The sequence below is a fragment of the Rhinopithecus bieti genome, unplaced genomic scaffold (genome assembly GCF_001698545.2).
Source record: "Rhinopithecus bieti isolate Rb0 unplaced genomic scaffold, ASM169854v2 scaffold_43749, whole genome shotgun sequence".
Taxonomy (NCBI): domain Eukaryota; kingdom Metazoa; phylum Chordata; class Mammalia; order Primates; family Cercopithecidae; genus Rhinopithecus; species Rhinopithecus bieti.
The window spans coordinates 486,873-513,433 of record NW_016818380.1 but is presented as its reverse complement, the minus strand read 5'-3'; the positions used below and the strand labels follow the sequence as shown (position 1 = coordinate 513,433).

Genomic DNA, 26,561 nt, shown 5'->3' with positions numbered 1-26,561 from the left:
TCTCTCTCTCTCTCTCTCTCTCTCTCTCTCTCTTTCTTTCTTTCTTTCTTTCTTTCTTTTTTTGAGACAGGGTCTCCTCTGTTGCCCAGACTGGAGTGCAGTGGTGCGATCATGGCTCACTGCAGCTTCAACTTCCCAGGTTCAGGCAATCCTCCCACCTCAGCCTCCTGGGTAGCTGGGACTACAGGCAAGAGCCACCATGCCCACTAATTTTTTGTGCTTTTTAGTAGAGATAGGATTTTGCCATGTTCCCCAGGCTGTTCTTGAATTTTTGGGCTTCAGCCATCTGCCCGCCTCAACCTCCCAAAGTGCTGGGATTATAGGTGCGAGCCACCGTGCCTGGCCCATTTTATTATTTTATTTTTCTTTGTCTTTTGCCTTAATTTCTTCACCTGTTGTTAAAGTACTAAATGTATACATTTATCAGCTGCCTTAAATCCTTTTGGTGAGTTTTAATAAATTTAAATTCAAATTTAAATGGTAGTCTGGCAAGATAGAACCGCTCATGTAATTGAGTTTCTCTCTAGATTTGGACCATTCAGTGATAAAATAGTAGGCTAACCCTGAGGATTCAGTGATTCCATATTCATGTAAATGTGAGAATTTCATTCCTTCCCAGACGACATCTTATAAAAGGTCTTAAAAAGATTATTGTAACATGATCAACATTACAAAAGCAGTTTTATGGTAAAATTTCTTGAGTTTCTGTAGTAGTCAGGAGAGAGCCTCATGCTCTCTGCGAAGTTTTTTATTTAGGCATTCATGAGCAAGTTCAGCTTTTCTCTACCATCAGATTCATAGACAATCATGAAGGACTCATGTCCATGGCTTCCTGCAGAGACTCCTGAGAACCACTGGCACTGAAATACCAAATGTCTGTCATGCAAAACACTTTTTCAGATTTAGTGAGATTTGTAATCATATTCCACAAGACGTGCTCCATCGTGTTTGAAAAGCGGCTCACAAGTATTTACTCTACTAGACAGCTGGGCTACCTCACAAAGAAAGCTGAATCTGTCAGGTCACCAGGCAGATTTCCAGGGCAAGCAAGTTCTATTTGCTCCTCCCTTTTCTTCCCACTCCAGCTAACCCTTTAGAAAAGCAAAAAAAAAGTACAGGTTACCCCCAAAGACACTGGGTGAAAATTTCATAGTTCTCTGTAGCTGTCTGATCCTGGTTAATAATAATAATAAAGCCTAAATTGAGTCTCTTATAAAACAGTGGTAATATTTCAAACAATGTACGATATTTTAGTAAGGGCGAAGAGCCTTAGAGGCTATGACCAGCCTCCAAACTGCCAAACTCTGTCTTGTCTTCAGTTACTCAGAGACAGGGAAACTCTCCTTACCATTATCCCTGTTGGCCGTGGATCTCAGCTTCGGCATTCCAGCCTGGAACAGTCCTCCCAGACCTGGAGGTCCGCCCCCTCCAAAACTTCCACCGCCTCCGCCACCACCTCCTCCGCCAAATCCGCCGCCTCCACCAAAGCCACCACCACCACCTCCAGCACCAGCTCCTTTAGGTTCTGCAGAAGAAGAAACACCCACCAGAGTATGCCCCCTGGTCTGGCCCAGGTAAATCATAAAACAACAGTACAGCAGGGAGCTGGCCGGCTCTGGGCCGCCAGTGGACAACTGGGATTTCTTCATTAAAATGCAGGATTTTAAGAGTTCCCTCAGCTCAGTCAGAACTGCCTGCTCCAGGCAGTCCCAGGCCCAGTGGTGGAAGAAACGAAAATAAAGGATGATTTGTTCCCACACTCCCCACTTGACTGGCTGCCACATGGGTCAATATCTATTTGTTCCGTATCCTAAGATTTGGCAAATAGAAAAATCTTCAGGCTGGTTGCAGTGGCTCACACCTGTAATCTCAGCACTTTGGGAGGCTGAGGTGGGAGGATTGCTTGTGCCAGGGAGGTCAAGGCTGCAGGGAGCCAAGACTGTGCCACTGTACTCCAGCCTGGGTGACAGAGTGAGACCCTGTCTCAATAAAAAGGATCTTCAAAGAAAGAGAGTCCCAAGGGAGGAGGAGATGCCATAAAAGGTGAGAGGAAAGGAAAGAGTTAAAAAGACAAGAAAATAAAATATCTCATAATTTCACAAATATACAAACATTCAGGCTGGGCACAGTGGCTCACACCTATAATACCAGCACTTTGGGAGGCTGAGACTGGAGATTATGATACTTTTATGATATTTAGACTTTCCATTTGGAGATGTGGTATATTTTCTCATTTATTCATGTCTTCTGGATTTTTTGGCAAAGTTTTTTAGTTTTCATGATTTACATTACACATGCTTTTGTTGGGGTTACCTCAAATGTATTTTGTTTGCTGAAATTGTGAAAGGGATATTTTCCTGTTATATTTTGTAATTGGTTATTTTGGCACCAGCAAATTGTATTTAATATCTAATAAGCCACTTTGCTATATTTTCTAAATTAAAATTTATTAAAATTTATTATCTTGCATTTTCTAGTATGCATGTGGTCTTCAAATAATAATGGTTTAAAGCCCCCCCTTCTTTTTTTTTTTTTTTTTTTGAGNGAAAGAGTTAAAAAGACAAGAAAATAAAATATCTCATAATTTCACAAATATACAAACATTCAGGCTGGGCACAGTGGCTCACACCTATAATACCAGCACTTTGGGAGGCTGAGACTGGAGATTATGATACTTTTATGATATTTAGACTTTCCATTTGGAGATGTGGTATATTTTCTCATTTATTCATGTCTTCTGGATTTTTTGGCAAAGTTTTTTAGTTTTCATGATTTACATTACACATGCTTTTTGTTGGGGTTACCTCAAATGTATTTTTGTTTGCTGAAATTGTGAAAGGGATATTTTTCCTGTTATATTTTGTAATTGGTTATTTTTGGCACCAGCAAATTGTATTTAATATCTAATAAGCCACTTTGCTATATTTTCTAAATTAAAATTTATTAAAAATTTATTATCTTGCATTTTCTAGTATGCATGTGGTCTTCAAATAATAATGGTTTAAAGCCTCCTCTTCTTTTTTTTTTTTTTTTTTTAGACGGAGTCTCGCTGTGTCGCCCAGGCTGGAGTGCAGTGGTGCGATCTCGGCTCACTGCAAGCTCCGCCTCCCGGGTTCCCGCCATTCTCCCGCCTCAGCCTCCGAGTAGCTGGGACTACAGGCGCCCGCCACCTCGCCCGGCTAGTTTTTTGTATTTTAGTAGAGACGGGGTTTCACCGTGTTAGCCAGGAGGGTCTCAATCTCCTGACCTCGTGATCCACCCGCCTCGGCCTCCCAAAGTGCTGGGATTACAGGCTTGAGCCACCGCGCCCGGCCAAGCCTCCTCTTCTTTAAGAATTGTATGTCTTATTTCTGTTTTATATAAGTAATTACTTTGATGGGTAAATTTCCATAACAATGTAAATTATTAACGTTTCTAAAGGCAATCATGTTCTGATATTAATGAGAATCCGTCTGATGTTTCAAAGTTAATATGAATTACTGGTTTGAAATAGGTTTTTTCCCTTTCTAAATATTCAGTCGATGGATCCTTCTATTTTAGGTTTACAAGAATTTCTTATAGCATGAAATTTTATCAAATGCCTATTCAAGATCTACTGAGACTTTTTATGGTCTTTTTTATATGATATGATGACTTTATTTGATATGATGACTTTCTAACATTAAAAATGGGATAGGCCGGGTGCAATGGCTCACGCCTGTAATCCCAACACTTTGGGAGGCCAAGGCGGGTGGATTGCTTGAGCTCAGGAGTTCAGGACCAGCCTGAGCAATATGGTGAGATTTCCATCTCTACAAAAAATAAGCCAGATGTGGTGGTGCATGCCTGTGGTCCCAGCTAGTTAGGAGGCTGAGGTGGGAGGATCCCTTGAGCTTGGGAGGTCAAGGATGCAGTGAGCTGTGTTTATACCATTACTCCAGCCTGGGTGACAAGACCCTGTCTCCGAAAAAAAAAGGGGGGGATAAACCCTGGTGTTGGTGAATTGTTCTTGTAACATCTGATTGATTTAGATTTGTTTTTTGGTATTTTAGTGTTCTCTTATCTATGATGGTAAGTGGTCCATAATAGGGTTTCTTAATTATAAACATTTTGGGTAAGATAATTCTTTTTTGTGGGTGGCTGTCCTGTCCTGTTCTTTACAGAATGTTTACAGCATCCCTGGCGTCTACCCACTAGATGTCAGTAGCGGCCCTCCCTGACCCCCAAAGTAGTGACTAAAAATGTCTTCAGACATTGCCACATATCCCCTGGAATGCAAAAATCACCCTCAGTTGAAAACCACTAATGTACAGCTCTCTTTTTTGTATGTGCTGCCTTTGTCAAGTTTTGACATTAGGATCATGCCAATTTCATTATAATTATTAGATAGCTTTCCATCTCTAACATGTTGGGGAATGACATACAGCATTTGGATTAGCTTTTCTTAAAATCTGAAAGAATTTGCTAATAAAACAATCTGGCTCCAAAGCTTTTTGGAGAGAAAGTAATTTAATAAAGTTTTAATCTTTTCCCTTGCTCACTGAGGTTTCTTGAAGAAATGTATGCTTTTCTTAGAAAAGTACTTTAATATCTTAAAACATTTTAGTAGATAACTTTATTATACTACTTTAATTTTAGAAAATATGCTTTGAATCTCTTATTTTATCTGCTTTCTGAGTTCCACTTTTATTCATTTTTATTTCCTTTTTTTCTGGATTAGGTTTATCATAAATTTGTGTTAGCTCTGTATCTTTTCTAGATGCGGAGCTTTCTGGGATGCTTATGGTAGCTCTGCTATGGAAGAAATAATCTGATAATAACTGATAAGAATTACTTCACCTAACAGGATAAAACATATAAGACTAACAATTTCTAGAAGTGTATGCAAAATTGTTTCCATATAAAATTTTAAAATTTTGCTAATAACATTAACATTGCCTTGTCATTCAAACACTATTCATTGATGAATGACACATTTTGGAATACTGCACTTCACAGGACATATTTACATGGTATTGAAACTTTAGAGGGACTCCTGCAGTATCAGAAATCATCCATTAGTGTTTTCTTTTTTTGAGATAGAGTTTCGCTCTTGTTGCCCAGGCTGGAGTACAATGGCACGATCTTGGCTCACCACAACCTCTGCCTCCTGGGTTCAAGCAATTCTCCGCCTCAGCCTTCCAAATAGCTGGGATTACAGGTATGTGCCACCATGCCCGGCTAATTTTGTATTTTTAATAGAGATGGGGTTTCTCCATGTTGGTCAGGCTGGTCGTGAACTCCCAGCCTCAGGTGATCGGCTTGCCTCGGTCTACCAGAGTGCTGGGATTACAGGTGTGAGCCACTGCGCCTGGCCCATTAGTGTTCTTAACCTGTAACATCTGTCCATCTTACAGAACGAGAAGCTAAAGCTTAGGATAGTTAACTGCTTCCAGATTATTTTTTCAGTAATTAAACTGTAGGAAAGGCTGAGTTTGGGAGCTATCAGACATAACCATGGTCAACATTTTGACATACAGCCCAGGGAAGTTTCACATGCAAACAGATACAAAACCATGGATAAACACTGCTGCTTGCAAAGAGCTTGTGACAGCAGTATAGGTGTCCAGTTACGTGCATGAACAAGGGCCTGCACTGCACTGTATCTTCCTTCCATCAAGGAAAGCACATTATTAAACATCATGGAAGAGAGAAGGACTAATACTATTTCCATTAAATGAGAGAAGTGGACGTTGGAGAATACGATTCTTCAAGGTTTCCACTAGTGGATTCAGGAATAGGTCTAGACTGTCCAGTCTCCTTCAACAGAGCCCTAGGCTCCCTCTTGTAGTGAGGAGAACCACAGGCCTCTGTCTTAGAGGCCAGCAGCTCCTCTGGCCTCATACTGGGGACCATGATTCAGATGGCTATTGGAGGGCTGATTAGAGGGATTATATTATAACCACATTCTTTTTGTGGGCATTTTGACTTACAAGTCAGACTGTGTCAAGAGTTACAATACCTTAGATCCTTTTTTTGTTTTTGGAGACAGACTCTCACTCTGTTGTCCAGGCTGGAGTGCAGTGGCACAATCTCAGCTCACTGTAACCTCCACCTCCTGGGTTCAAGTGATTCTTGTGCCTCAGTCTCCCAAGTAGCTGGGACTACAGGCATGTGCTACCAAACCCGGCTAGTTTTTGTATTTTTTGTAGAGACAGGTTTTTATCATGTTGTCCAGGCTGGTCTTGAACTCCTGGCCTCAAGTGATCCACCTGCCTCAGCCTCTAAAAGTGCTGGAATTACAGGTGTGAGCCACCGCGCCCAGCCATAGTTCCTTTTTGAAAGCAGTGCATTCTCACTCGCACCACTTTGCCCAGTAACAGAACAACATTCAAAGGCCTTATCTAGGTCTTTCACTTTCCCTTTTTCCTCCCAAACCAGTAGTCCACCTAACTCTGATCCTTCTTCTTCCTTCTCTACTCATTAGGCATTTCTCCCAGAAAGTTCCCTGAAGCACTTCTAATCCTCTACTTTGCAAATATTCTGCCTCATTATTCACTTGTTGACAAAGCTCCATCTGGTGATTTTGGAAGGTCAGTCTATTTCCTGTTGCGTCCAAATGGGATCTGTAGTCTAGGATGAATCTTGGGGACATCTGGCAGGCAAAGGAAGGGTCTAGGAATGTGAGGAGACAGCCTTAAGATCTACTTATTAATTGCCAGTAGAATTCTAGTCATGGATTATTTTTTGTCCTGTTGTAAATGTTAATAAGTAGCCTTGTTCCAGAAAGTACCTCAGACTTAGGTGTGTAGATAAGCGAAGTTGTGATCTCATTTCTTTTCTCTCTAAGCTCCTAATAATTGTATCTTACACTTGAATTACACTTTCCAGACAACAAAACATTTTACAGGCATTATCTCATTTGAAGCTCATGACAAACTTGTGAGGTCAACAGAACATGTATTATCATCTCCACTTTAAAATGAAGACAACAAGGCTTGGAGATGGTACAGGATGGATGTGCCAGGTCTTGAACCCACAGCTTTTGATTCCAAGGCTAGGGCTCTTTTCATATTTTATGCTGCCTCCTCATCTGCGGTGCCAGGAGCAATGGGTTAATCTCCAGAAAGTGTTGTGAATAATGCAGAGAATTGCTGCTGTGTATGTCTTGGACAAAGAATTATTATACTGGCTTCTTGCAGTATTAAAGGGGAACCCAAGCCAAAGCTGCGGCCTACAGGGAGTGATACAGTCCCTTATTTTGCTAGCTTTGCAGCTGTTTTAACTGAAAAAAAAAAAAAAATTTGAGGGGTGAGGGTAGGGTTGATTATTAGGTCGTAAACTGTTCCTCTTCATGGAAAATAGCTTTTTTTACTTACTGTCCAATATTGGTGCACTTCTGTCATTGGTGACTGTCTTCTTTAGTTTCTTCCCTTTGCTGATATCAGAAAGGAGAGCATTTCTCCCAGCCTGCTCTGTCTTATTCAAGGTAGGCTTCTCTGTATTGGCCTGAAAGGAAGCCATACAAACAAGCAGTCATCTCTTGGGTTAAAAATCATGCATCGTAACACTTGGCTGGGAAAGGTTGGGTACGGGAAGCTTGTTATTAAGGTTCTTGGTGACAGGTTGTAAATTCTCAACAAGTTTTAGAACCCATATCATTCTTTTTAAGATCCAGAGGTTTGGAAGCAGATGCAGCAATAAATTATGTTCATTTTTAAGGGAGGAAGAGTCGGTCCTTGATTAAAGTCTCTGAAAATTCAGACCACAATCTGACTGAAACTAACAGGGCCAGGTTAGAGTGAGATGACTAGACACGAGAAAAGAAGTTTAAGTCTGGGAGAGTTCTGCAGGACATTACCAGGCTTCATTCACTAAAGGGTACCCTGAAGAATAACTTCCTTTTCCCATCTTTTAGAACTAACCCAGTGCAAGGGAAAACTGTCTCTAGCAAAAGAGTCAGCTGTATGTTTTTTAAACCCACTAAAGTTCTAGAAAATAATTCCCACTGTGTATATTGCCAAAGATGCTTTTTTTCTTTTTAAGTCAGATTTATTAAGGTATAATTTACATATAGTGAAATTACCCTTTTTAGTTACAGTTCTGTGAGTTTTGACAAATATATACAGTTGTGAAACCACCACCACAATCAAGATATAGAATATTTTCATTACTTCAAAAGTTCCCTCATGTCCCGTTGGCATGAGGTGTTTCTGATGTTTAATTCTGATGAAAGCTTAGCTCATGGAAATTGCAGAATGGATAAAAGTGCTACTTTAACATGTTTATTTTCTTATATTTCCAGAATTCCTATGAAAGCTCCCCACCTACTATGAAATTGGGATCTTGCTCCTTCAGGGAGTGTCCAGCAAAAGGACTTAGATGTAGGCACCTGCCTGTGTGCCTGTGTCTTTCACATTTGGAAACTGGCTAGGTCTTGTCTGTCCCAGGGAGAGTCTGGCTGCCCCAAACCCACAGGTCCTTTCTAGGCTGGCCCCAGCCCTTCTGACAGGGATATGATTTCAGATTTGCCAGTTAGGGCCACAGAAGGAAAAGCTGGGGAAATGTATGGCTCAATACCTTACCCAGCCTTTAAAAAACAATTTTTTTTTTTTTTAGAAACAGAATCTCATTATGTTGCCTAGGCTGGAGTGCAGTGGCTGTTCACAGGTGTGATCATCATGCACTACAGCCTCAAACTCTTGGGCTCAAGTGATCCTCCTGCCTCAGCCTCCTGAGTAGTTGGGATTACAGGCACGTGCTACTGCTCCTGGCCTATTTACTGCTCAGCCTTTTATTAGCAAAGTTAGAGGCAAAGGAATAACTCAGAAAAACCCTGAAGTAGGCTAACCAGAATTACTGTGTAATTGGAATTATACTGTGTAAACAGAATTACTGTAAAATACGGTAAAGCTGGAAGCATCTTGAAATAACTAAATGATAAAGTATTACTTGCTTATGATAATAATCGTTAACATATATAGCTTTTCGTCTGTGCCAGGCACTGTTTTCAGCACCTTATGTGTATTACTTCATTTAGCCCTTATCAACCCTGTGAGTTATTATTTCAATTTTACAGACAAGGAAACTGAAGTACAGGGAGTTTAAATCATTTGCCCTGGTCACCTAGTTCGTTGAGGAGGAGCTGGGATTCAAATCCTGGCAGTCAAGAGCCTTCCCTACAAGCTGACAGAAGGGTAAATATGGGCTCCAAAATGCTCGTCCCCATCAGCCCCAACATACCGCTGAAGCAAGCCTGGCAAAAGTTTCTCTGCTGTCCTTTCAGAAATGCTCTCTGCATACACAGTTTGCTTTTGCTAATGGGATTCTCCTCTATTGTTCTGAAACTTGTTTGTTTTCAACTTAACATACTTTGGATGTCCTGGAAAGAGCTCTTAACATTACCTGCTATCTTCATTTTAAGGATGAAAAAACTCTGAGGCCTAGAGAGGTTAAGTGATGTGTCACAGTGGATCTCTTAACAGTTTTGGGTCAGCAACCTTCAGTAGCCTCCTGTTCTGCCTTAAAATTTATTTTGACAGCTGACCTCCCTGGGTGCTAACTTCTCTCATGTTCAGGGCCCTTAATTATGCAACCCACCTTTTCCCTTTCTTCATCTCTATATTCTGTTTATCCACAGTCTTGCTTTGAATTAGGTAATAACAGATAGAAATGAGTTGATAAGATAAAAATATTTTCCAAACTTCAAGCATTCTGGTATAAGATTCATGATTTTTGTCATCTTCTCATACCACCTGTGTTATTTATTTAATATTTTTTATTAAGTCAGTTCACTATAACCCACACTTTTGGGGAAATATGGATAAATGAATCCTGCTATGTTAGCCAGATTGGAGGTTCTCAAACTTATCCATGTGAAGGACCAGTGTTTTGTTTTTGTTTTGTTTTGTTTTTGAGACAGAGTCTTGCTCTATCACCCAGGCTGGAGTGCAGTAGTGCAATGACAGCTCACTGCAGTCTTGACCTCCTGGGCTCAAACAATCCTCCCATCTCTGCCTCCAGAGTAGCTGGGACTACAAGCATGCACCGCCATGTCTGGCTGGCTAATTAAAAAAATTTTTTTTGTAGATATGGGGGTCTTGCCATGTTGCCCAGGCTGGTTTCGAATTCCTGGGCTCAAGTTATCCTTCCATAGTGCACGCCTGGCCGAGGACCAGTCTTTTGAAAAATATTTTCATCAGCGACTAACACTTTTGTAAAATAACAATGAATTATTAGAAAAACGAATTCGTTTTTTAAAAAAGACACACAACATCCAATCTTAGAAACAGACAGAAAACTACTGTCAAATTGCTAGAAATGCTTCTAAATGCTTACTTTCAATTTTTGTCCTCATCACTTTGGGGACTCTTAAAAAGTAGTTGGAAGGCCACACTCTGAGTAACAATAAGCTAATTAATGGGCAGTTCTTCTCACTAGGTATCATCCTCAGATGAGTTATATAAATGCATCTCATGGAAACCTGGGGCAAGAAACTTTCTCTCCAAGCCTCAGTTTCCCCATGTGAAAATGGTGAAAATGAAGGAACCATCAGTGTTAGGCTCCTCCTCAGTGAAGGCTTCACAAGCTGGAGAGGGCTTTGTAACAGAGTGTATCTTGGGGCCTTTCCATATGACCAAGTGGAGAGTTGCCAAATTCCTGGAAGAGGGCACACTAACTTCCCCAAAGAGGATTATCAAAGGAGCAGGATGAGCCAGGCACAGTGGCTCACACCTGTAATCCCAGCACTTTGGGAGGCTGAGGTAGGTGGATCAACTGAAGTCAGGAGTTCAAGACAAGCCTGGCCAACATGGTGAAACCCTGTCTATACTAAAAATACAAAAATTGGCTGGGCATGGTGGTGCGTGCCTGTAGTCCCAGCTACTTGGGAAGCTGAGGCAGGAGAATCACTTGAGTGGGAGGCGGAGGTTGCAGTGAGCCGAGATCATGCCACTGCACTCCAGCCTGGGTGAAAGAGCAAGACTCAAAAAAAAAAAAAAAAAAGAAAGATCAGGGTTAATCCAGTGAAGAAATTCTTTCGGGAAATAAACATGTAAATGCCTAAATGCAAGTATAGATTTAAATGTGTGTGTGGGAGAGGTGGTGGGGCGAGATATTTGTCAAAAACAGATTGGGAAGAAAAGGGGAAAAGGCAGAAAAAAAGAAAGGAGACTAGAAGACACTTTAATGGAATGCACCGCAGGCAGAGACCTGGGTTTCTAGACTGTCCAGCCCAGAAGTTAAAGGCCAGACATTGAGTTCATCTGAATGACAACAGTGCACACTGGTCTCAGAACTGCTCCTGCAAACCCTATCTCGGGCCAGCACATTTCCCTGCGAAAATGCGGCAGAAAACACCTAATCAGCCGCATTCCACCCTTGTACTATCCATCACATGAGACCTTAAACAAACAAAACCCTTCGTGTTGTTTGTATTTGCTGGGTTTCAGGGTTTGGCTTACTCTGGGCACAGGGAAAGCCTGTTGTATCACATGTAAGCCAGAATGCAAACACATTTAATACAAACACATGCGTGCCAGGTTTTGGCTTCATTTGGCTTGCTTTATGCATAGAAAGTGATTGCATAGAAAGTGAGGAGACACTCACCAGTGCAAACGTCGGGGGCGGCGGGGTGCTGGAGGGGAGGGACGGGCATCTTGGGCAGTTATGCGTTCAACAGTCTTGCTGATAAATCTGGGAAAACAAGAATGCGATCATGTATTAGATGTAATCTTAGTAATACTGTCCTAATCTGCCTTCACTTTCCCACCAAAGTGACAGCTCCACCTAGCTCAACTCTTAAAAGAGATGGGCTTACCTTTACACCTCACTGCTAAAACGTTACTGTTCTGGAAGGATCCCGGCAGAGGGGCTTCAGAGCCGAGGTGCTCGGAGAGAATGGAGGCCACATCCAGTGCCTTACTTGGCTCCATTCCCCCACCCACCACAGCAGGCCATGACCGACCCAGGTGGGCCCAGTTAAGTGGCTTCTCCTGCTCGCTAATTTCCATGATAATCCTTTCTTGCTCTCCCACCCCTCTGGCTTTCTCCTCCCATTCTTCCTGACATTCGCCCAAGTCTGTGTGTGTACTGCAGGAATATGAAGATGAATCTACTTCTAGTCCTGCCCTCAAAGTTCCTAGTCCTCCAGGGAGAGGACACGGAGAATGTAAGGTGGAAAGCGGGGAGCAGCAGGTAAATCGCGGTGGACATGTGGGGGTCAACCTTATGTTTGGAGCACTCAAAGAGCAGCCATCCATATCTCTGTGCTCCTTAGTTTCCTCAGAGGATCTAAGCAAAAACAGAGGGAGCACGAGAAGTCAGACCTAGGACTCCCAGGCTGTTTACCAGAAATGCACTTCATTTAGAAGAGACTGTCTTACCTTTGTTTGGGTAAAAAATTATATATAAAGAAAATAAAAAAGAAGAGCCTTTCTGCAGAGTGTGCTTGCTCTGAGAACAAAGGGAAGGTCAGATTCTGTAGCTGGGTAGGAGAGTTTAGGGACCCCAGGTGGGTTAGGGGGCAGGGCGGAGAGGGCAGCCTAGCACACACCAGGGCCAGGAGAGACGATGGCCAGGAAGTGCCTGGGGAGTTACACCAGTCAGGAGCCCTCTCCCCATTTCCTCCAATCCTTGCAGTCCTGTTCCTTTGCCTCACTAGAACCCCTGCTCCCTCTGCCCTGTCTAGGACAACGCCTCACCCACTGTTCTCATCCCTAAGTAATGCCAGCTTCTCCCGCTCCATCCTTGCTACACAAACTGTGGTCCTGGATGGGCAGCATGGGCATCACCCAGGAGCTGTTAGAAATGTCAACTACCAGTCCTTTTTGCCCCCAACTGAATTCATTTCAGCATTTTAACAAGATCCCTGGGTGATTCATATGCACTAAAGCCTAACTGTAGAGTTCGTGCCTGAAACCAGTGGGTAGTCTGGGACACCAGCCACCTGAATAACATTATTTCCACAGGACATGTGTCCCAAATTTTAAACTGCAGAATTATGTTTATTTTTAAAAATTTTTAAATTTTATTTACTTATTTATTTTTTTGAGATGAGGTCTTGCTCTGTCACCCAGGCTGGAGTGTAGTGGCATAATCATAGCTTACTATGCCTCAAACTCATGGGCCTAAGCAGTCCTCCTGCCTCAACCTCCTGAGTAGCTTAGCTAGGACTGCAGGCGTATGCCACCGTGCCCAGTATTTATTTTTATCTTTTATTTCTGTTGTGATGGGGTCTTGCTATGTTGCTCAGGCTAGTCTTGAACTCCTGGCCTCATGCGATCCTCTTGCCTTAGCCTCCCATAGTGCTGGGATTACAGGTGTGAGCCACTGTGCCAGGCTTTTTAAACTCTCAATAGTCTCTTAATTGCAGAAAACAATTTCTTAGAATTTAAAATATTCATTTAGTTCAACCACTACAAGTTAATGTGGAAAACTGAAACCTAAACAAATACTTTCTATTGAGATAATGCTAGATGGCTTGCTTTCTGTGAACAGAAATGGACTGCAGAAGCTAAAACAGACACTGCTGGACTTGTCACAGCCGGCGGGAAACAAGAATTAAGACAGTTCGCAAAAGTCCCATTCAAAGTGGGCTGTCTAGAAAATGAAAATTTTAAATTCCACAGCAGCAACAGCAGCTCTCATGTATGGAGAATCCGCTGGATCCAGGGCTCTATCCTTGCATGGTCTCTGACTCCTAAGACACCAGAAGCCAGCATAGCTGTGCTCATTTGATAGACTCAGAGAAATTAAGTCACTCCCTAAAATACCCTGAAGCAATTCATTCAGTCATGTCCTTTTGGTTCCTGCTCTTCTGCTGGATAACACTGCCTCACTCACTGCCGTTTTAATGATCTAATAAGCACTTTCAGGCAGGCAAATTAGTGCCACAGCTCACCTGTTAACTAGGCTGGAATCTGTTTTCAGTAAGAGACTGTCTCAGGCAAGGATTCTTTTTTTTTTTTTTTTTTTTTTGAGACGGAGTCTCGCTCTGTCGCCCAGGCTAGAGTGCAGGGCCGGATCTCAGCTCACTGCAAGCTCCGCCTTCCGGGTTTACGCCATTCTCCTGCCTCAGCCTCCCGAGTAGCTGGGACTACAGGCGCCCGCCACCTCGCCCGGCTAGTTTTTTGTATTTTTTTTTAGTAGAGATGGGGTTTCACCGTGTTAGCCAGGATGGTCTCGATCTCCTGACCTCGTGATCCGCCCGTCTTGGCCTCCCAAAGTGCTGGGATTACAGGCTTGAGCCACCGCGCCCGGCCCAGGATTCTTTTAAAGTATGTTTCTTAAATTGCTCTTTCTGGCATGACACCAATTAGTCACCCATAGGGCCACGTGGGCATTGTGAGCAGGACTGGGTGCCTGTGTTAGGGCGTCCTCCATCAAGGGGCATCTCCAGCGGCACATTCAGAGGCCTTGGAGTCAGACGTCTGCTCCAGGAGGAATGACAGGGATCTGAAACTGAATTTAGGCCTGACTACTGCAAAAAAAGCTGCAGCCAAATCAATGGTATGACCAGAGCTGGGAAAGGCTTACCAAGGAAGGGGAATAGCCTGGTCTGCCTGGTGGGCCCAAGAGATGGGCTCTGGGAACAGTGCATCCATGTGCTTGGTTGATGAAAAATCCCTCAAGCCTATTTTGTCTGATTCCATGTCCACTAACTAACTTTCTGTTATCCTGTGATCCTACTATCTAGGAAGGAGTGGATATTCTGGTCAACTAACAGGAACCTCTTAGGGGTGTGGTTGTCATGAGTTCGGCTCTCATAGCAGAGATCAAATTGAACTTCTGTCCTGCACAGCTTAGGGGCCAGACTGGAATGAGGACCCTTTCAGGGGCTGCCACCCTGAAAGACCTCCTTAATTATTTTACAGTTCTCTGTTGCTGCAGTTTTAGTAATGTCTGTGCACTAACTGACTTGTATATTAACTTCTGGATGACAACTTCAGGGTGGGCTGTGCTAACTTCATGGTCCAGAGGGCTGGTGTGGGAGAAACAGCAACAGTCATGGCTGGGGCCAGGGCCAAAGCCAGATCGCAGAAATTAGTGGCAAAACCAAGGTTCAGGGAGCAAGATGCTATTAAAGGGTCTGGGGTATTGAAAGAAGTGCAGTCTTTCCTTCCTGGCCACTTCAGACGGACAGTGGGGAGAGGGTCTATGAGTGAGCGCTCTCACTTTTTAGAGGGTGGTGCAGAGCTAAGTGCTCTTTCTTCTCCTCTGTGGACTTCTGTTTGCACAGCTTGCTTTCCCTGGCCCCATCTCTCACTCCCCTCCAGATTAACTGTCCCTTTCCAATCTCAGTGGCAACATAGAAGAGGGAGGCTGCCATGTCCTCTCTCCTCCTTTCTAGCTGAACATCTGCTGGGCATGGTCTGGACTTCTCCAGCTGGGGCCTCAAGGGAAGTGTGTGAGAAACCCGACTCCAGTACTGCCACCTCACTCAGCCCCTGGATCAAAGAAGACTAAGCTCATGTGCCCCAACACTGAGCCCACTGGCCATGCCAGGCCCACTTCTTGGCTGTCTTTCCACCAGGCTATGGACTCCATGGGGTCTTGCCAATACCTGGCACAAAGTAGGGTTCTTACTAAATATATATGCAGTGAAAGAACTGTGTATTACACAAGCCGAGTGCTTGCCACTGGAAGGGCTCCCAGCATCACCCCAGTGCACTGTGAGATCCAGGTAAAAGAGTCAGCCCGATTTCAGAGGGGCTTGCTAGTGTTACATACTGGGACTTACTTTCCTGGCAGCCTCCAACTTCCCCAGAGAAGTAGAGCCCCAAGGCCTTGGGATAGGAGGGCTTCCCTCCTCTCATGGACTTGACAGCCCACATCAGAGCCAGAGCCAGATCTTACTGAAGGCCTTGGCCCTAGAGCACGGATCTTAACAGACCAGGCATTCCTGCCTGGATCCTCACACCCAGAGTCTGTAGATAGAATTCAAGGGTTCGTAAACTTGGATGAAAAAAAGGTACATATTATTTCTACTAAGCACTAACTGAAATCTAGCATTTCCTTTGATTATGAATGTAGGCCACAAACCACAATATCTGATATTCTCTCACCAATAGTTTTCACATGATATTTTCACATCATATTACAACTACACATCAACAATTTTCAACATGCTGGCAACGTTTAGATCTGTTGCTAAGTCTTGTTGTTTAAACCATTAATAAAGAAGTACATATTTTAATAAATTAGTTTCCTTTGTAATTCTCTGTATTTTATTTTATGCATTTAAACACAGACACAAAAGGGGCCCTTTGGGACTCTGAGTGGTGACTTATGCCTGTAATCTCAACACTTTGGGAGGTCAAGGTGGAAGGACTGCTTCAGCCCAGGAGTTTAAGACCAGCTTGGGCTACAAAGCGACCCCTTTATCTCTAAAATTAAAATAAATTAAATTAAATTTAAAAAAGGAGTCTTTTGGGCTTCACCAGTGGGTTTATAGAATGAAAAAGGGAGAACGTGAGACCTTGGTCAGGCAAATTTGGTTCTGAATCCTTGCTCTGCCACCTGGCAGATTCAGATGGGAATCTGTTTTTCCCATCTGCTAAATGGGAAGTTGCTGAGCAGATTAAATGAAATGGTGTGTGCAAGGCTCTCAGCGTGGCCTGGGGGAGCAAAGCCGTCAGTGGACAGGGTTGAGATCTGTCCTTTGGAGGGTGGGGATGGGTCCTGCTGGTACAAGCTGCTGAGTGCCTGGCAGAGGAGGGATGGACCTGGAGGCTAGTCTGAGGGGCCGCAGCTTTGCTCAGTGGCTGTAGGTGGATCTGCCTGGGTGGGAATGAGGCCACCTGATGACTGGGCTTCCCAGCATTTGGTTCTTCCCTTGGAGATGGGAGCATGGCAGGAAAGGCAGCCGACTCAGGTGCAGGAGAGGCCTGAGAAGAAGGGAAAGGACTCAGCAGCAGTTTCCCCAGTGTGGTCAGTCATCTCCTGCGTCAGAATCTGCTGTGCCCGTGTCCGGCTTCCCAGACTAGTTGGGAGTCTCGGCAGTGTCGGATCACATGCCTCCCCACTTGCTGGGCCTTGCCCTCCCAACCCAACCCAGGCAATGAACTTTAAGGAAGACACACTTTTCACAATTAATTTCTTTTTAAGAATAATTTCAAAGTTTAAGTAACTTTCATGATAGAGAGAAAAGCCAGACTTTCTAAAATCTTTACTTGGTGTGTTGACTCCTACGTATACAAAGAAAACCCAAGGGATAGAAAAGGCTTTTGTTTTTACATACAGTATTATGGTCTGAACTATGTCCCCTGCAAACTGATATGCTGAATTTCCAACGCTTAGGACCTCAGAAGGCAACTGTATTTGGAGATAGGGTCTTTAAAGAGGTGATTAGGCTAAAATGGGTGAGATCTTAATCCAATTTGACTGGTGTCCTCATACAAAGAGGAAAAGACATCAGGCATGTGCTCACAGAGGAAAGTCTTCAAGTAAAGACGCAGTGAGAAGGTGGCTATCTGCAAACCAAGGAGAGAGGCTTCAAAAGACACCATACCTGCCTACATCTTGATCTTGGACTTCCAGCTTCCAGAGCTGGGAGAAAACAAATTTCTGTTATTTGATCTACCGAAGCTGTGGTATTTTATTATGGCAGTCCTAGCAAATTAATATTTAACACTCACATTTAGACAACATTCACTGATCCCAGATCAGCCAGGGCATCTTGCAGCCTGGACCCACTTGTTAAACATGCAAGGAGCACTGTGAGAGAAAGAGAGCTGCTTGGCCCACTCCCCAACAGTACAGAAGACACATTCTCCTCAATGGCATGGCCAACTAGAGGTCAACCATAGCTCACAGTTCAGTCCAGACGTGCCCCAGGAAACTCATGGTTTCTTCTTCAATGTGCTCATCTAGGAAAGCAGAATCATCCCTGAATGTAAAATGATTGCCTTCCTTGAGATCAAGAAAATGGGGTAGTTATTTAAATAAACTGTTTCTTAGTTTCATAGCCAACTTAAAATTCATTCTAGATTGCACTGCCTAGGGCCCACACTACAGAATGACATGAGGTGGGGAGTGATTCCTAATAGTCCCCCAGTGAACACAGCTGACAGTCCTCCAAAGGCTGGTCTCTAATCCCACGTGGGCAGGGGTTCCATTAGAGAAGATGAGAAGCAGCTTTATCCAATTACGTTTATCATTAATTTGGACTATTCAAAAATATAAAGCATTTTGCTCTATAAATGTTGCTAAAAGTAACCCTTAAATACTATCATACCTAAAATGAATGGTGGAAAATTAAGCGTTTTTTCCCCCAAAAGATTGAATCAGTAGAGGAATATTTTATTTGCTGGGGGTGGGGGAGGGTATCAGAAATAATATAACTGGACAGATTAAAAAATCCAACTGCTCTCTTGCCCTCATTATTTTCTATTTTTATTTATATTTATTTATTTATTTTTTGAGACAGAGTCTGGCTCTGTTGCCCAGGCTGGAGTGCAGTGGTGCGGTCTTGGCTCACTGCAACCTCCACCTCCTGGGTTCAAACAATTCTCCTGCCTCAGCCTCCCGAGTAGCTGGGACTACAGGCTCGTGCCACCACACTTGGCTAATTTTTGGTAGAGATGGGGTTTCACCATGTTGGCCAGGCTGGTCTGGAACTCCTGACCTCAAGTGATCCACCCACATCAGCCTCCCAAAGTGTTACGATAACAGGCATGAGCCACCATGCCTGGACTCATTTATATTTTACTTTATATATAATGCTCTTAACTCATTTTCATCTAGGTATTTCTTGAGTGCTTTTGGCTTCTTCAGATTAGTTTTTTGTTTGTTGTTTTCTTCAAGATTTCTTTTTCTCCTTTTGTATTGTAGAGAATACAAAATATACAAAGATAAAAAAAAGTACTGAAGTTGTATTTAACCACTAAAGGAAGCACTGAATAATAATTAATTTTAGGTGAAAAGGGTTGGGGGTCATAACCAGAGGTAACTCTTTGTTATTTTGATACATGTCCTTCCAGCTTGTAAGTACATGTACATCTCTCTCTCCCCTTCCCTCTCTCTCTCTGTGTCACACATATACATATACACACAATTGTTTGACCAAAAAATATTAACAGAACAAAATTGATAATACATGTAACGCAAAAGTGTTTTCCTGAGAAAAGGTTTTTAAATTCATATTGAGTTATTACAACCATAAAAAATAACTGCAAGGGCATTCATTACAAAGACAGTGAATCCACTCCAAGTCACCCTGCAAAAATAAAATCATCGAGCAAACTCAAATTGCTGCTAAGATGGTGAATTTTAAAAAGCATGTCGTTTTGGGATTCCTACTCAACTATTCTTGACTCTATTCTTTAGAGACTCCTCCATGATGCAAACTTAGCTGGATGTATTTAAGATCTGAAAACCATTAGAACTAATTAAGATGAATTTGGCTTTGTTCTTCAACTTCCTGTAAAAAATGCTCAACAGGAAAATTGATGCTCACAGTAAACCACAGTCATCCTGTTTCTTTAACACAATCTTTTCACAGCTGCAGTTGCCTGGAGTTTCTATTTTATGTCGCGAGTCACTGTGCAACAGCTCTACCGTCCCTTCCCCCCAGCATGTGGTCTGGCCATTTTAGAAACTTTCAATACCTTTGCAGAAAGGTTCGTTTCTATTATTGCTACTCTTCCTCTCTCCACGCTGAAGGTCCTTGCTCAGAGCAATGAGGCCATGGATACAAGAGGGGAAACAGAAAAGGCAGCTGGACTCCAGAGGAAGCAAAGGCAGAGAAGAGGAAAACAGCTTGATTAGCAAATCAGCAGCCTCACCCAGTTGGTTCTTATGCATTGTTAGTCTCCATTTGCGCTGAATGTAGAGCACACGCTTGCCATATACAGAATCCCTCATTTCTCAGAATGTACTGCTCTTTTCTCAGTCAATCATCATTGAAAACAATACTTCAGCAACGTCTGATTAGGTTGTCTTCTTAACGGTGAATGTCAATTTCAGTCTCTGCTGAACCTAGAAATGTTTCTTTTATAGTTCTTTTAGATAAGGAGGTGATTTATTTTGGCAGGGAGTAGGAAAGGTGTTTTTCAAAGAAGACATTTTGAAGCATCTCTAACGTCATTAAGACTGGCTAGGAGCTTGGACACAATTTTTACTGCAAGAGTACTGCTAGGGAAATAAAGGTTGCTATGAAATAAAATTATTTTTTAATCCACTATTATGCACATTTAATTTTAAAATTAATACAAATTCATAGACATCCAAGACCCTTTTAATAGTGAGAAAATGAAGGTGAGCTGAATGACCCGCCTACCTGTCATTATTTAACTGAAGGAAAGGGAAAGGAAACATTTTTTACTTTATCCATACCATTAAAGAGTAGCAGGTTTTCTCCCATACTTCCCATCTCTTTAAGGGGTTCAAATCTCCAAGCTAAAGTTTTCCTAAATTGCTATTACCACATTTAGTTCTACCAGAGGATTAAGATGTGCCACTGTTTCTCTTTCTCTCTCTTTCTCTCTCATACACATACACACATGGCATATATGTTAGCACACTTGATATAGTATATTCATTTTATCATTGATAGTACAGCTTTATGATACAAGCAGAAGTGTCACCAAGTTTGCCTCTGAAGAAGTGAAAAGACTTAGAAAGGAAAACATCTTACTTGAGATTATTAGTTTCAAAGATATTTACTGTTGCTGTGACATTTAAAGCAAAATATTTGTAATCTCAGATTCCCAAGGCCGGAAAAGCACCTCAAGAAATCATACTGGCTGGGTGTTGTAGCTAATGCCTAGAATCCCAGCACTTTGGGAGGCCAGGGTAGGAAGATTGCTTGAGCCCAAGAGTTTGAGACCACCCTGGGCAAACATAGTGGGACCCTCATCTCTACAAAAAAAAAAAAAAAATCAAAAATTAACTGGGCATGGTGGTACACATCTTAGTTCCAGCTACTTGGGAGGCTGAGGTGGGAAGACTGCTTGAGTCCAGGAGTTTGAGGGTGCAGTGAGCTCTGATTATGCCATTGCACTCCAGTGTGGATGACAGAGCAAAACCCTGTCTCAAAAAAAAAAAAAGCAGAAAAGAAAAATCATACAATTTATAATGTTGCTTCCAAGCTGCACTTGCGAAGAAAAGCTCTTACAATTCAGATAACTTCCTCCACATTTAGTTGTTAGGTGGCCTTGGATAAATTACTTAGTTTATCTAAGTCCGGTTTTCAAAATAATAGCACTTACTTAATAGGGTTATTCAAGAGTTAAATGAGGGAGTGCTTAATAAGTATTAGCCATTTTCAAAAAACAAAATAAGCAAAGGTGAAGAACCTAACACAGAACAAGCGGTCAGTAAATATTACAGTCTTTCCCCCTATTTAACCACGAGAAAGAGAAACCTTGAGCTGATTTAAATCAGCCTACGTGTGTACACCCATGCAAACTTCTGTATTACAAGTGAATGGTGAAGGAAGATGTGTATAAAGTGCATTTCAAATTTCTCAGAAAAGCATACTGATTAAGGCATTCCTTATTCTAGTTTTTTTTTACAGTTTTAATTTTCAGGACAGACAGGTATTTATGGCAGTCCAGGAGAAACGCTTTTTACAACAACAAGCACATGTTTAACAATTTGAACAAAATGAGTCAAACCTTAAAGCAGAAATATATCACAATTTAAACAGCCAGAAACTTCCAAAGTAAATGATGTGTGTTCATAAAATGTTAAGAAGGCTTCAAAAGGTCATAAAACTTAAAGGGTCCAGGAATTCAGTATCACTTCATCTTACATTTTAGGTAGGTTGGGGAACTTCCAGCCTACAGGCCAGATTTAGAATTTGATCAGATCTGAAGTTGCTGCTTGACCCCAGGAACTAATTTTCACCACAGGGAGTTCTCTGAATATTTCAGTCCACCCAGAGTATATGTAACCCTTAAAAGATTAGATATTAGAGTAGTTGAAGTGCTCTGAGCAAATAGCCCATGAATAAACTTTTCAAAGAGCAATAGAAAACCTGACTTCGTGAAAAATGACTTTTAGGTAAGTCATTTAATGACCTTAGACCTATAAAAGGAAGAGTTTTGACATGATGATATTCCAGTTCAGAAGCAACAAAGCTTGATAAAGTTAACACATAGCACTGTAGTCCAAGTGAATTGTAAGAGTATAATTTCTACACAGATCAACCTCAAAACTTTTCCCCAGTTTCTCATCTTCCTCTCTCACTATCCTGTCCTATTCTTTCCCCAGTCTTTCAACTTTCTACCAAGTTGTCTTACTTTGCTTAGTTAGAATCTTTCAGGAGCCTTTTCATTTACTACCTCTCCATTCTCTACTACATAGACTAGGTATGCCATTCAATTATTTAAAAGAACTTGTATGCCTGTAATCCCATCACTTTGGGAGGCTGAGGTGGGCGGATCACTTGAGGTCAGGAGTTTGAGACCAGCCTGACCAACATGGTGAAATCCCGTCTCTACTAGAAATACAAAACAAAAAAACCAAAAACCCTGTACTTAGTGACTAAAGTTGTATGTGCCTTCTGAGTTTTGTAAAGCTTTATTTTATATTTCTCCACGGGGAGAAAGGAACATAAGTCGTTTTTTCCTACATATTCTAGAAAAAAAGTTTTTTTAACCTAAAGTTTCCTTAGTTCTGCTCTGTAAGTCTCTGAGTATATGGCTTGAAATTTTAAAAATCACAATATTTTATGCCAAAACATTAATCATATTTAACATAAAGTTATAACTAATGCTATAGAATTTGATTTGCGATAGTAATTGTACACACACTGTTATAACAGGAATAGACTTATTCTAAAAGACAAATCATATTCTAAAAGACTCTGCTTAGAAATGGTTTAGTTTGAGTTTTGAACTTAAATAGCACATCAGCAGCAACAGAACTGCCAACAGCTTAGTTCCATGGTATTTTCGTTTGAAGCTTCCACTGGCTCCTTGAATTTTACAGCACTTATTGTTACTGGCCACACCAAAGATTCAAAGGCAGTTGTGTGGACAACTGTATCATATACCAAAAGGATATATTTACTGACATAAGCCCCAATTTAAATGGGAAAATAAATTCCTGTGGATCCAAACTTGTCCAGTGGTCAAGAAAAATTCTATTGAAAATCTTGCTTACATTTTGGCTCAAAGCATAAGTTATGAATCATTCACAATCACCATAGTGGTGAAACTAGCATTCTAAGCAACAGGAATAGCTCACATGGTGTTCCACAGAAAAATTAAACAACTTTATCTTGACATACTATGGTCCATTAAAAGCCATTTAGTTCTTCCCTGTAGCTGATAAAGGAAATAAATTTAGTTTGAATATAATTTTTCTTACCGTTAAAGGGTACTGCAGGGAGCCATGGTCAGGGACACAGGCAGACAGAGGGCCAGCAGGAGAGAAGCCAAGAGAGAATACTGTCCCTGAAAAAGGTATCATCTTCTAACGCAAGTGTGAGGTCATTTTTGGACAGCCATTTTGGACAAGCTCTGGCCTCTTGTTAAATGTGACATACTGAGTCAGAGGCAGACGTCCTTCTGCGGTTATTCGCTTCCTGTCTGATTAATTTGTTGTTTGTTCCTTCCTCCTTTGCTGCAGAAGAAGAAACTAGATTGGTTTTGCTTAAGAAGCAAGCAAGAAAAAAAACCTAAATTAAAAAAAATTAAATGTTTCTCCTCCCCACAAGGTGTAATACACAGCTATTTGGTACAGTGACAAGAGGGGATGAGCACCTCCACTCCGTGAAGAGTCCAACTTTATTCTAGATATTCCCACAAAAATAACTCTTCATGGAACTTGAGATTCCTTTAGGAAAATTATATTTGGAAGTATCACTGTAAATACTGACTATTCCATTAAGTAACAGGGAAAAGAGTCACTCAAGAAAGAAAAGCTCTTACCTACCTTACCTTATCTCTTAATTAGGCTAAGGGCTTCTTCTCATTTACAGGGCATTCAAGTGTGTGGGGACAAATGGAGGTGAAGAGAGCAGGTCAGGTGTATGAAGGCAAATGAGGTTCTTTTTTTGGTTTTATTTCTTTTTTTTTTTTTTTTTTTTTTTTAGAGAGACAGAGTCTTGCTGTCACTTAGGCTGGAGTGCAGTGGCATAATCATAGCTCCCTGTGGCCCCTCCTGGGTTCGAGTGATCCTCCAGCCTCAGCCTCCTGAGTAGCTGAGACTACAGGCATATGCTACTGCACCTGGCTAATTTATTTTATTTTTATATTTGGTAGAGATGGGATCTTGCTTTGTTGCCCAGCCTGGTCTTACACTCCTAGCTTCAAAGTGATCCTTCCATCTTAGCTTCCCAAATTGCTGGGATTACAGGCTTGAGCTACCATACCTGGCAGCAAATGAGTTTTGAAATGTGATTTTGGTGCCCAAGTCAGGGTAAATAATATACAGCTTAATTCAGCTGCAGATCCATAGCTTTCTAAGCCAAAATGTTTCTGTCCCCCACACTTAATGGGGTAACAGTAACTCTCCTAGAAGATGCTTGACAAAAGCATAAAGAGGGCAGAAGGAAGAAAGTCAGATTTCTCATTATTAAAGAACCCAAGAGGTGAATGGCAATGGAATACATGTAGAAAACATTTTATCAAAACCTTCAGTTATGTATAGAACGATCTGAAAATGCTCATCATTTTTTTTTAACCCATCTTAAAGGTTCAGACTTACATTTGCAACACGTAGCATATAACTCTGAAAAAACAGTAACAGTGGAAGAATTAAAAAGAGCGGCATATTTCAGAAACTAGCTTCACTGTAAAATCTGAATGTTGGGTCCTGATTCTGCTGGGATCAGAGGCCAGAGGCATGAAAAGAACACATGCTGTCTAACACTGCCTTACCTGTGAAGTGATAGAACTGGGCTAGATGAGTAATTTTCAACTCAGGTAGCTGTTGGGGGTGGACAGCAGTGAGTGGGAATGGTGGGGGCAGGGGTCTGTAGCACTCAGTGGGTGGGGCCAGGAATGTGAAATTTCCTATGGTGCTTATGACAGTCCCACCCAAAATACCAGAAGTGCTCCTACTGGAGAGTACTGGGATAGATGATTTCTAAGGATCTTTTAAACTCAAAATTCAAAATTCTCTGAGATAGGAGTCTAACTGCATGAGCAGATTCATGACGCCAGGCCGTGGGCACAGTTCCTGGAGTGGTATATCCAAGAATAAGTGACTGAGAGTCCTCTGCTTTGCCTGGAGCCCCTTGAAGGCAGAGATTGCCTCTTGTCTAACTCTGGCCTGGTGTCCACCCGTGACTTAACACACGAATAAATACCTGCAGGCATGGGACTGGACAGAGGTGGAGGCCTGCAGCTATCAGCCACTTCCCCCGATACAAACCCTCAGGAAAACAGAAAACTTGATCAACTATTAAGTAAATGCCTGAGTGAATCTTTGGGGAAATCTAATTATAGTCGGGTCTAAAAAGAGAACACAGGCAATATGACAATTTCTCTATGTATTTATAGAATTATTTTGAAGTTCTCTAAGTAAGACACCCCAAACACACACACACACACTCTCTCTCTAGCTATCTCTCTCTCTCTCTCAGTACACATACCATTCATGGCTATTTCCAACCCTTAGGGGAGTGGTCCCTAACCTTTTTGGCACCAGGGACCGGTTTTGTGGAAGACAATTTTTCCACGGAGTGGGGGCGGAGGGTGGGGATGGTTTCAGGATGAAACTGCTCCATCTCAGATCATCAGGCGTTAGATTCTCATAAGGAGCTCGCATGCACAGTTCACTTTAGGGTTCTTGCTCCTCTGAGAATCTAATGCCACAGCTGATTTGACAGGAGGCGGAGCTCAGGAGGGGACGCTGGCTCACCAGCTGCTCACTTCCTGCTGTGTGGCCTGGTTCCTAAGGGGTCATAGACTGGTTGGGGACCCCAGCCTTAGGAAAAGCTCACTTAGAAGGGAGTATGTCACCTAGAAGGCTGCAGTTCCCAAGACACGCAAGGGAGTAGTTCTGTAGTTTGAGTCTATTCCTACAATCAACTTTGGACACATTTATCAGGTGTCTACTATGCACAATAGGACATAAATTAGATAATGTTCTGCTTAAAACCCTCCAATGACTTCTCATTTCATTTAAAAAGTCCAAACTCTTAGGTCCACAGGGACCCACAAGATCTGCCCCTCCTTAACTCTCTGCCTTCATCTCAAGTAATACTCTGCCTTGCTAACTTACCTTCCACACCTTTCTGTTCCTTAAATGCACCAAGCTAATTTGCATCTTAGGGCCTTTTACTTGCAAGCCTGGTACTCTCCCCTGGTACACTCATCTTTTGGTTCCTTTTTATTCTTCAAATGTCAGCAAAAATGCTCTCCTTCATGACCCATTTCTGCTCCCGTTTTCTTTTATGCATAGCACACATCACCACTTGACACTGTCTTATTTATGTTTATTTACTTGTATGTCTCTCCCTACTAGAATTCAAGCTCTATGAGAGCAGGGACCTTGTCTATGAGAGCAGGGACCTTGTCCCATCTTGTTTCTGCTGTTGCTTCAGCATCTAATGCAGCACCTCACACCTGGTAGGTGTTTGAAAATAAGTGTTTGTTGAATGAAAAAGAAAATCAATGTTTCTTACAAATTCTACTACAACATAATGT

At 42.1% G+C, this 26,561-nt stretch overlaps 1 protein-coding gene across 1 annotated transcript in view; it reads right to left on the bottom strand.

Annotated features, from left to right (window-relative positions):
* Window positions 1–12,703, bottom strand: part of WIPF1 (WAS/WASL interacting protein family member 1) — a 29,152-nt gene extending 16,449 nt beyond the window's left edge. Inside the window, 4 exon segments of the mRNA XM_017856953.1 lie at window positions 1,349–1,525; window positions 7,338–7,467; window positions 11,566–11,593; window positions 12,660–12,703. Of these exon segments, the coding sequence (XP_017712442.1) occupies window positions 1,349–1,525; window positions 7,338–7,467; window positions 11,566–11,593; window positions 12,660–12,703 (379 nt within the window).
* Window positions 12,704–26,561: the final 13,858 nt, after the last annotated feature.